General features: G+C 39.9%; 1 protein-coding gene across 1 annotated transcript in view; it reads right to left on the bottom strand.

The window, feature by feature from the left end:
* Nucleotides 1-12,112, bottom strand: part of RAB31 (RAB31, member RAS oncogene family) — a 114,933-nt gene that overhangs the window by 44,988 nt on the left and 57,833 nt on the right. Inside the window, exon 3 of the mRNA XM_006763270.2 lies at nt 10,477-10,558. Coding sequence (XP_006763333.1) covers nt 10,477-10,558 — 82 coding nt within the window. The remainder of the gene's footprint in view (nt 1-10,476; nt 10,559-12,112) is intronic.

A 12,112-nucleotide genomic window follows, 5' to 3' on the forward strand; every position in this document is an offset into this window, starting at 1 on the left:
CGTGAAAATTGAAGCTTTTGTCCTTTTGTGGCCCACATAAACTTATTTGGCCCGTGTTAGCCTTTAAGTTTGACATGCTTGATTTACATAGACCATTAAATCTATTTTCAACATTTTATTATGGAAATTTTCAAACAAATACACAAGAAGAGAGCACAACATGATGCATGTCCATTTTCTCATCCCCTAGGGCAGTGATGGCGAACCTATGACACTCGTGTCAGAGGTGACACGCGAACTCATTTTTTTGGTTGATTTTTCTTTGTTAAATGGCATTTAAATATATAAAATAAATATCAAAAATATAAGTCTTTGTTTTACTATGATTGCAAATATCAAAAAATTTCTATATGTGGACACGGCACCAGAGTTAAGTTAGGGTTTTTCAAAATGCTGACATGCTAAGCTCAAAAGGTTCGCCATCACTGCCCTAGGCTCAAGATCATCTCTAACACCTGGTCCCTGCATGTTCCTACCCTCTCCTCACATCCCACCCACCTTACCACTGGAGTCTTCTGAAGCAGACACTTAACATCATATTGTGCTAACTGTTAAGCAGAGTAATTTCTTCAAATAAAAGTCAATTGTGTCCCTTTCCTGTTCATACTTACTAAGCATGAGATCCAACTCTGTACTATGGTGTCTAAGGCCCTAGACCAGTGATGGCAAACCTATGACACCTCTGACACGCGAACTCATTTTTTTGGTTGATTTTTCTTTGTTAAATGGCATTTAAATATATAAAATAAATATCAAAAATATAAATATTTGTTTTACTATGGTTGCAAATATCAAAAAATTTCTATATGTGACACGGCACCAGAGTTAAGTTAAGGTTTTTCAAAATGCTGACACGCCGAGCTCAAAAGGTTCACCATCACCGCCCTAGACACTCAAACACTAGGCCCCTCCCCTGTTTGCCTCCAGCCCCTGGCCTCCTCTCTGCTCCAACACAAGCAACCACATGGAGCCTCAAGGCCTCCCCACATACCTTCTCCCAACCTGGACCCTGCTCCCCTCAACATCCACAAGGCTCACTCCTTCATTTCATCACACCTTTTTTCAGCTGCCACCTCCTCTGAGAACCATCCCTGATCCCCTATCTGGGCCACAGCAGGGACTCATATTTAATGACTGAACATGTGATGAATCAGTAACCCTGTCAAGACAGGTAGACGATAGGGCTGTTCTCATTTTATAGATGAAGGAATGGGCTCAGAATGGTTAAGTAAATTGCCCAGAGACACCCAGCTCTTCTATAGTAGAACTAGACCTTGAACACAGGAATTCTAACAACACACCCCATGCTTTGTCCACCTCTCAGTTGCTTCTCTGAAATAAAACATTGCTTAAAATGATGAAATGAAGATTTAGCTTATGCTGAACTTACTCATTTATTTGATAAGTATCTACTGAACACTAGATACATGACAGATACTGTTCTTAGCAATGGGGAGATATGAGTTGGTAGGCAGAATGATATCCTCTAAAGATGTCCACGTCCTAATCCTTTGCATCTGTGAATATATTATGATCCATGGCAAAGGGGGATTAAGGTTGGAGTTCAGGTTGCTAACCAACTGATTCTGAGATGGGGAGATTGTTCTAGTGGGCCCAATGTCAACCCAACGGTCCTTACTAGTGGAAAAGGGAGGCAAGAGAGTCAGAGAGATCTGAAGATGCTGTGCTGCTGAAGATGGAGGCAGGGGCCACTAACCGAGGAAAACAGGCAGCCTCTCTGAAAGAGGCAAGGACACTGATTCTTCCCGGAGCCTCCAGAAAGGAGCACAGCCTGACTGTAGTTTATATTGGCCATAAGACTCATTTTGGACTTCTGACCTTCAGAACTGTGAGAGAAGGAAGATACTAAATGCATATTTAGTATCTGTGGTCATCTGTTACAGCAGCCACGGGAAACAAACAGAAAAGGGGAAGAAGACAAGATCACTGGCCTCAAAAAGTGAATGTTTTCTTGGAGTGAGGATGAAGTCAGGCTTCCTGCAAAGCGGCTGCTCTGGATACAAGTCTCCAAACAGCAACGTCTGTGCTCTGAGGACACTCCAGCTGTCCCTGTTTAGATGTGTCCTTGAGCACCTCAGGAGCATGTCCTTCTGGTAATGACATGAAGCCCAGGTGCCTAATTTCCTTGTCAAGAATGAGATTCATAGGCCTCACAGTGTCCTTTGCCTGCATTTTAACCAGATTTAGGAAATTCACTGTATAAAAGAAAAAATAGGGAGAGGAGGGGAGAACTGGAAACACAACCAGGTAAAGTACCTCTTAGATGCTTAATAAATGCATCCCTACCCCACCCCCCAATGCCTATCTCCAGCTCGGAGGCTGTCATCTTTGCCACGGGTACTCCGAGACTCAGCAGATCGGAAATTGGCTTCAACCCAAAGGCCAGACAGTGTCTCACAGTGAGAAGCTGTGCAGGGCATCCCAGACTAAAACGCACACCAGCAAAACATCGTGGCGAACTGGTGAAGACTCTAACAGTCACCTTCCCTCCTAGAACCTGCCTGTCCCTGAGGACGGTAGAGGGGAGGCGTCCATGGAGACGGGGAAGGGGGCTGGGTCTACTCTCAGGCAGAAGCTCATCCTTGCTTTCTAAGATCAACTCAGGGTTGAGATTTTCCTCCCCACTGTTCCTGCCTCACGCTTCCCATTCCCTTTCCTTCACTCCCAGCTTTCCCATCTCACTGGCCACGTGCAGAAATGTTTTGAGTGTTTTCCAAAGGACTTACTAAATTTATTCTAACATGTGGACATGTCCTTCCTCCTTCTCTCCCATCAGTGGCATCCTGACACCCAAAAGGGCAGTTCTGCACCTTAGTTCCTAATTTCCTAAATGACATCAACACCCCCAAACAGCACGGCTCTGGGGATATATGCCAGCGAAGTGGCTCCAGCTCTGCCCACACAGCTGCCAGCGACACCCCTCCTCAAATATCACTGCCATGCTTTCTTTCCGCAGCTGTTGTCGCCAATTTGAAACAGCACTGTACCTCTTCAGCTATGGCTCACTCACCTTTTAACTGAAGGTGATTCCTGAGGCTTCTTCTAAAAGAAAACGACATGGCACAGCTGTATTGATAGCTATTGATCTCATTTTTAACAGCATACACCTAACGGCAAGCTTCTAATCTGTCTTCTGACTATGAGGGGGAGGGGGAAGGGGGAATATTTAGAATATTTATCTCATCAGATCTCAATTTGCACTAATTAAAGGCACTGTTCTCTTGGGGAAGGAGGGGGACAGAAAAATCGTATATTTACTCTCTCTCACCGAAGGGAGGTTCCTAGGAAAACCGTTCTCTGGTGGGTTTGTGGGTAAGATGCCATAGGGTGAAGCATTCCCTGCCAACAGCCAGCTAAGGAGCCAGATTTTGTGTGCTCTTTGCTGGTGGTGTGTGGAGCTGGGCCTGCTATTTCCAGTGGCTGCAGGGCAAGTGAAGGAGAAAACAAAGACCAGCTGGTTCTGAGCTTGTAAGAGGCCTCATTCTTCAAGGATTCCCGCAAGTCAAACTTTCTCTGACTCTAGCAGGGGCCCATGAACTGTGAACCACTTTCTTGACCATAGACTCTAGGGCTATGAAGAGAGAGAGAGAGAGAGAGAGAGAGAGAGATTCTTTTGATATTAAAGTCTGACCTTGACCTCAGATGTTGACAGCTTTGTTTCTCTTTTCTTTCTCATGGACCCATTCAGACCCAGTATTTATGCCACAGCTTTGCATCCTGGCCCTCTGAGCACAGGTTACCCGACCACCAAACCTTCCAAATAATGGTAGACTGGTAGGCACTTACAAAATTAAGCCAATGCAGGCAAACAAGCAGTAGGGTTAAACAGCACATAGTGCTCAGACGCCATGACTGCATCCACTGAACTGTCAGCTCCTGGAGGGCATAGGTGTGGCTTTCCCAGGGTTCAAGGAAAACTTCTGACAGAAGGAGCAAGTAAAGATTAAGGGAACCATGGTGGAACAATTAGAGATGTTTATTATATTATTTTCTGAACTTTTCTGGAATACTTGAAATATCTCACTCATTGAAAAAGAGTTCATGCACTCACTAGAAAAGTGTAAGCCTTTTGAATCCATGAGTTTCAGAATATTATCATATTATCTTTGGCAGTATGTATTAAGGTATGTATAAAGTCTGGTCCCGAGTTAGATTACACTGCTGGGGGGAAAAAAACTAAATCAGCTTCAAATAATACTGTTTTGAAGATAGAGTATTTCTTTAAATAAACAATTTAGTCAAATATCATAAATTTCAAGTCTAATCATGGTTTGGTAAGTTTTAAGTGATAACTTGACAAATATAACCTTGTTTATGGTTCTATATGAGTTTACTACTGGAAACACATTTAACATTAAAAAGATTTAATACTTGATTTAGAATTTTTCTTCAAATACCACTTTGAGGTCAAAGCTGCATTTCCAGTCCATGCATAATCTCCAAAGAGAGGAAGATAGCACACAACTTGCTCATCACTTATAATTTAAATAAGGAAACAGTAACCTCAAATTCATCTGTAAGCTCAATACAATCCCTATCAAAATCTTAGCTGGATTTTTTGGTAAAAATTTACAAGCTGATCCTAAAATTCATGTGGAAATGCAATGGACCCAGAATAGCCCAAATGATCTTGAAAAAGAAAAATAAAGTTGGAGGACTCACTTCCTAATTTCAAAACTTATGAAAAAGTTACAGTAATCAGGGCAATGTGGTACTGGCATAAGGATAAAATTTTAGATCAAAGGAATAGAACTGAGAGTCCAGAATTAAACCCTCACATTGGTGGCCAATTCATTTTAAACAAAGGTGCAAAGACAACTAATTGGGCAAAGAAGAGTCTTTTCAATAAATTGTATTGCGTGTGACAACTGATTTTGTATGATCCTAACATGCAAAGAATGAAGATGAATCCCCTCCCTACAAGATATACAAAAGTTAACAACAAATAGACCATAGAGCTAAATGTAAGAGCTAAAACTATAAAATTCATAGAACATAAAGGAGTAAATCTTTGTGGACTTGAGTTAGGCAAAGACAAGTGCTGGCAAGAATGGGGAGAAATTGGAACCTCAAACACTACCAGTAGGAATATAAAATGGTACAGCCACTTTAGAAAATACTCTGGCAGGTTTTAGAAATGATTCATGTAGTATTACCATATAACCCATCAATTTCATTCCTAGATATGTAACAAAGAGATTTTTTTAAAGCATGCATCTGCACCAAAACGTGTACATGAATGTTCATAAAACACCATTATTTTCATAAAAGTGGAAATAACCCAAACATCCGTCAACTGACAAGTGGATAAACCAAATGTCATACTTTCATACAATGAAATATTAATCAGCCATTAAAAGGAAGTACTGACCTAGATTACAACACAGATGAACCTTGGTGACACTATGCTATGTGAACAAAGCTAGTCACAAAAAAACACAGATTAGCATTCCATTTATATGAATCATCCAGATTAAGCAAATCTAGACATCGAAATTAGCCTAGGGCTAAAGGGCTTGGGAGGAGACTTTTTTAGACTTGTCTATGTGTTCTCCAATTTCATCTTTAAAAAGCATAATTAGTTTTATTTCCGAAGTCAATCTACTCAACTTCAGATGTATTTGTAGAGTGATGAAAAGTTTTTATGCTAATAATGGAATCATTAATTCACCTTTGTGGAATTTGTGACTGTGGCTCATTTAAAACCCAGATTATATAAATAAAACCATTATGACTCAGGCAGTCCACTAGGAAGGAAAGGCAGCTATAAAACGGACTTCAACCGAATGAAAGCAAAGAATAAAAATATTAATATTTTCCATATTAGATTCTGAAAATAATGTTGCTCTGCTAGGCCGGTGTGGTTCAATGGTTGAGCATCAACCTATGAGCCAGGTCACAGTTCAATTCCCCAGTTGCAGGCTTGGTCCCCAAGAGGAGGCGTGCAGGCAGTAGCCAATCAATGATTCTCACTCATCATTGATGTTTCTAACTCCCTCTCCCTTCCTCTCTGAAATCAATTAAAAATAAATAAATAAACAATAATAATAAATAAATAAAATAATGCTGCTCTGATGAATCAAACCAAGGGAATGAAGCCTGAAATTCTTCCGAGATACTGACATTTTAAATTCTGTTATCCTATGGACTGCGATTGTGTTTTACAGCAGAAACAGAATGATTTGGAAGCACACATCTAGGAAATGAAGGTTGCATATCCTATTGTGATGAGAATGTTTTAACAGCAATAAGGATATTATGGATCCCAACTAAACAGAAAAACAAAGAAAGAACTCTAAAGAAAACTGAATGGGAAAGAAGTCTCTCTCATCTCCCCACACAAATCCTGCTGGATGGAAGATGGGAGGACAGAGCTGGGCAGATCAATTACTTTTTCTCCCCTGGGACTTTCTGAGCTGCGGTTCCTGCACACATCCTTCTGAGCTACTGCTGCTCTTCCTCACAGCTTAGCATGAAACAGAAACCAGCACAGCCCATCTGAAGAGGACAGGGTGAAAACCTGCAAAAGCCCACACTCTCCCCTCTCAACACCCTTCTTGGTAGCAATAAACTAATTGCACAAATCTTGAAAATGTTGAGCTTTTAACAAACTGGATTCAACAATCAATTGGAAATGATTTTTTTAAACTTTTTTTTACAGAGGCACTCTGCATATTACAATTTGCCACTGAAAGAATCAAAGGATGCCCATGATATGTAATTGAATGAAAAGTAAGACAGCAAATCAAGAATGAAAGTTCTCTTATACAAAGAGAGGGAAGAGGAGAATCCTTTCACGTTTCCAGCGCTCAGAGGGAAAAGTAATTTTTCAAGAATATGAATTATGCCAAAAATATTATAGAATTAGTACGGGGCAGCAAGTGGGGTTTTAACCAGAATACCATGAATGCTAGGCAGAACTTGGTTCACTCTGTCCACAAATAAGCAAATACTGACTAATTAATACATGCAAAGAATTGGGCTGAGCATTATCCTCCTTGGAGGACACAGATCCATGTCTTTATATCGTCAAATCATAAATCCAAAGAGATTTTGTTTGTTTAAAATTATGAAAACTAAGGAGAACAGTAGCATATTTCTACAAAGATAAGGAGGGATAATAAAATGCACTGGACTCCGATAATTAATGAGACAGAACAAACAGCAGTAGGCACAAGCAACAGCGGGGAGTTTATTTTTAGCTCAAACATTAGGCAACGTCATTATAAGCACGATTAAATCTAGCAATAAGCTGCCAACACGATTGAAAAATTGCCATCACTGGAGAGATGCAAGACTGCACCAAGGGACACAAGGCAAGGACAGCCGGAGGAAAACTACATCAGGCCTTCGAGGGTTAGAGGGACTGATGGCCACAAAGGCCATGTAGACATTGCTCACACTCTCTCCACAAATCTAGATTCTAAAAAGCATTCACCTGAAATTAGCATCCAAACCTCAACTGCTCATCCCTGAAGCAATGCTATGGAGTTTTGCCTTGCACATATAAAACTAATAATTGTAGCAATCTATAACACTAATCAGATATATAATACTAATATAACATATATAATAGGGCTCTTTTAAAAGTACAGACATAGCAATATAGTAATAGATATCTAATACTTAAATTTTAGGAAAAGCAATTACAATAATTAGAAATACAATCATATAAAATGTTTTCTATTGCTGTTTTGCTTTGAGATGGTAAGTGAGCCAAACTACAAACCATATAGTCACTTGAGAGTACCAAATTTCACCAAAAGCAGTCAACCTCTTGAATGTTATTTCAGAATAGGTAGGTAAATATCAAATGCTCTGCTTACATCATACAGAAATCTCCCTGTAGAAAATGGTATTATCAAATGAAAACAGCAGGTTATGAAGAATCATGATCCCACTGACATAATTATCAACACATACGTAGTGAGATACCTGAAGAATGGCCATCTAATGTCAATAGTGGGAATATCTGGGTAGTGAAATTTTGGATAATTTTACTTTCAGCTGTACAGTATTTGTGTGGTTGTCCTATCAGAATAAAACTATAAACCTCAGGACCCAGACTACTGGATTCAAATTTCAGCTTTATACCACCGTACTGACTGTGTGACCCTGAGCAAGTTACTTACCCTCTCTCTGCCTCTGTGACCTCACCCGTGAATGGGGATAGAAACAGCCCTGCCTCAGAGTGCTGTGACAGGACTAATGTGTTAGCACAGAAGGCACTCAGAACAGTGCATGGAATACATACAGCAAGCCCTCGGGACACAGCAGCCAGTCATAGAAGCAGCAGTCCTGCTAATATTAAACCAGCTATTTGTAAAACAGACTTATTACATTCACTAAAAGCAGCTGCAAAAGCAACTATTTCATGGCCAAAAGTAAAAAGGGGGAGCAAGAAAATTCCACTGTTTAAGTTTTATTAACAACCAAAACCCAAAAAAACTAACAGAACAACTACAAAGAAGACAAAAGTATGTAACGAAGATGTCTCTAAGAAGACACGTTTTCCTTCAACCCGCCCCCCTCATTTCAGGAGTCAGCATGCACAGCTGACTTACAGAGTTGAAGAGATGTTTCAGGCAGTGGCTTCATGTATGCAAGCCTGTCCTTTTAATTTAGTAGCAAAATAGAAGACATTCTAATGAGGTTAGCATTTGTAGGCCAGAAGATTTGTCCTAATTTCCTTTTCTTTTTTTTAAAGAAGTTTTTTAAAGGTTTTAATCTATAAACGCTGGAAAGTTAGTTTTAAATGAGGACTTATATAAAATGAAAATTATAATAAACATACTCTTATTTGTTAGAAGCTGATAATGAAAATGATGGGTTCCCAGTGGTCGGCAAACTGCAGCTCAGGAGCCACATAATAATGAAAATGATGGGTTTCCCAGTGGTCGGCAAACTGCAGCTCCGGAGCCCCATGCGGCTCTTTGGCCCCTTGAGTGTGGCTCTTCCACGAAATACCACGTGCGGGCGTGCACATACAGTGCGATTGAAACTACGTGGCCCATGCACAGAAGTTGGTATTTTGTGGAAGAGCCACACTCAAGGGGCCAAAGAGCCACATGTGGCTTTCGAGCCGCAGTTTGCTGACCACTGGATTATCCTGAACCCTGGATTCTCTTCCTTTGAGGGAGAGAGACAATAAACAGAATAAGTGCGCTGGCCAGGTGGATCAGTGGTTGGAGTGTTGTCCCGTACACCAAAAGGTTGCAGATTTAATCCCCAGTCAGGGCACGTACAGGGGGTAACCAATTGATGTTTCTCTTTCTCTCTTCCTCCCTCCTTGCCTCCCTTCCTCTCTCTTGAAAACAATTAAAAAATATATCCTTCGGTGAGGATAAAAAATATACATAATGTATATATATATAAAACAAATGAATAATTAAGTGAATTAAATAGTACATTAGAAGGTGGTAAGAGCTATAGAAGGCGGGAAAAGGAGGGAAGTATTGACATTTTAAATGGGGTAGGTAGAGAAGCTGACCTTTGTGTTTGGATCAGACAAGGGAAAGTTCAGCCTATCTTACTCCATAATTATTTGCTCTGATGAAAGTTTTAATCAGCTGAAAACTCTCAGTTAAGACAAGATATTGGTTATCCCTGTGCTTCATTTATCCTGACCACCCCTTTCAACTTTGATAATATACAATCTAGTTACTACACAAATTCTGTTATAGGCACCGTGTGTTGGTGTCTACTATTTCACTTTTTAAAATCTAAAAGACATGAGCTTCTTAAATAATATTTTCCATAAATAGTTTCAGCAAATAAAAAGAATTAAGAATTAGAGAGGAGTCATCTACTGTTCTAGTAACCCAATGTCTATTCCCCCATTTTCCAGTTAGAGAACCCAGACTTTATTTGGGGAACAAAGCCTATCTGACTTGCAGCCAATGTGACTCAGATGGAGCTGATAGCTCTGGGGTAAGCATATTACCTGGTGCTACTAGTAGGAGTGCCAACCTTCCCCCGCCCCCTCACCTCTCCCAACTCAGTACAGCATCAAGTTCAAGAGTGAGCACGTGACCCAAATGACCAAAGAGAACCCTCAGATACCAAGACATAGAGTGCAACTCTTGGGAAAGAAGTGCTTTCCTTCATTAGAATGCTAAGGTGTCAGAATGCAGGCAGAGTTGTTTGCCACCCTTAGTGAAGGGAAGAAAAGGGTCTGCCTTATGAAGCTAATCTGGAGGTAAGCCTAGCAAAGAAAAGGAATGGAGTTGGGTGCCTCTGACAATACATTGAAGGACTTGAACTCAGCCCTGCCTTCAAATAGGCACCCCCCTTACATTTTTCTCATAGCTAAAGAGTACGTTTCCTTTTTTGTTTTAATCATTTCCAGCTGGATTTCTGTCACTTGCAACTACTAGAGTCTTGACAAATACAAAGAACCCTTCAGAAAGTGATCTTAGTATTTTCTTTTGAAAGCCAACAACAAGGTATCCTTACCCGTTCCTGACCAGCAGTATCCCAGATGAGGAATTTGTGAAGTTCATTTCCACAAGGCACAGTTTTGGTCATAAAAGACGCCCTGAAAAAAACAGAATCAACATCTCCACATTACCAGTTATCCTCTACAATCTTCAAAAAGACTTCTGTTTCAAACAAGTTAACATTATGACTCATTTTATTTAATTTAATATTAAAGATCCATATCATCTTTGTCCTTGAAGGGCCACAAAGAGGAAAGGAGGGCTGTTAGGATTCTGTCACCCAAAAGAAAATACTCTACATTTTCTGTTAGTCCAGCTGGAGGTTTTAGAAGAGGAAAAACGGCAAAGAATGTATTCAAAATACTGTTTTCAAAAACATTTATCATCAGGTGTTCTCAGACAAGATGACCAAGATCATAAAAGCAAATGAAACTGTAAATTTTAAAAACTTATTATAACAATTAAGAGTGGAAGGACAGCTGATATTTGGACATTTTCCAGTTTGGGCCTTGCAATGGCACAAGTAAAAAAAATTGCCTTGCCCCGGCCTATGTGGCTCCATTGGCTGGGTGTTGTCCCATGAAGCAAAAGGCTGCTGGTTCAATTCCTGGTCAGGGCACATACCTGGGTTGTGGGTTGATCCCTGGTAAGGGGATTACAGGAGGCAGCCAATCAATGTTCTGCTCTCACATCAATGTTTCCCTCTCTCCCTCTTCCTTCTTCTCTCTCTCTCCATAAAAATATAAATAAAAATGTTTTAAAAATAATTATCTTACATCTTTACCTTGCTATGAATCTCACACTAGCAGCACCAAAAAGAATACTATCTTATTCCCATCCTACTTGCATACATGCAGGGGTAAAGATGGATAGTTTAATAAATAGTTATGCTTTCTCAACAAAAAAAGGAAGAATTTGAAATTCTCAGTAGATAATGAAACACTTGGTGATTTCTTTTTGCATATTTTCTTTTTTATTTCCAGTATTTATAGTTTTATTTAATTTAAATCTATTTTTATGTAATTTATTTTCTATCACCATTTATTCCCCATATACCCTCTTCCACCTCCACCTATCCCCCTCCACCTCCTGCAGTTACCACGCTGTAACCTGTGTTCATGAGTTCTTTTTCTTTTTGTATATTTTCTCTTAACAAGCTTTTTCATTGTGCTCATGAAAGATGTAAAAATCTAAACAAGAAATGTTTAATACCCTTGACTTCTTTGTGAAAGATAAAGCTTCTCCTCCATTAAAAAACAGCAAGCATCCCCAATAGTGGGACAACCAGACATGAGAAGCCTCCTCCTGTGATGGAATAAGTACATACATCTCCTGTACAGCGTTCCAGCCAACAAATGTCTCATCTGAATTCAGCCATGAGGAAACAGTCAGGCAAATCCAGGATGTGGAAGGTTTTATAAGGTAACTGGCCTGAATGCTTCAAATAAGTCGATATTATGAAAAGCAAAAAAAACAGAAGGCATGGAGATTGTTCTAGAATCTAGATTAAGAAAGAAGAAAGCATAAAAATACTAGAGGAATCCACAGGCAGCAGAATCTCAGACATATGCCGAAGCAATTTCTTCACTGATACTGCTCCTAGGGCAATGGAAACTAAAGAGAAAATAAACAAATGGGACTATATCAAAATA

The sequence above is a fragment of the Myotis davidii genome, unplaced genomic scaffold, assembly GCF_000327345.1.
Source record: "Myotis davidii unplaced genomic scaffold, ASM32734v1 scaffold78, whole genome shotgun sequence".
NCBI classification, from domain to species: Eukaryota; Metazoa; Chordata; class Mammalia; order Chiroptera; family Vespertilionidae; genus Myotis; species Myotis davidii.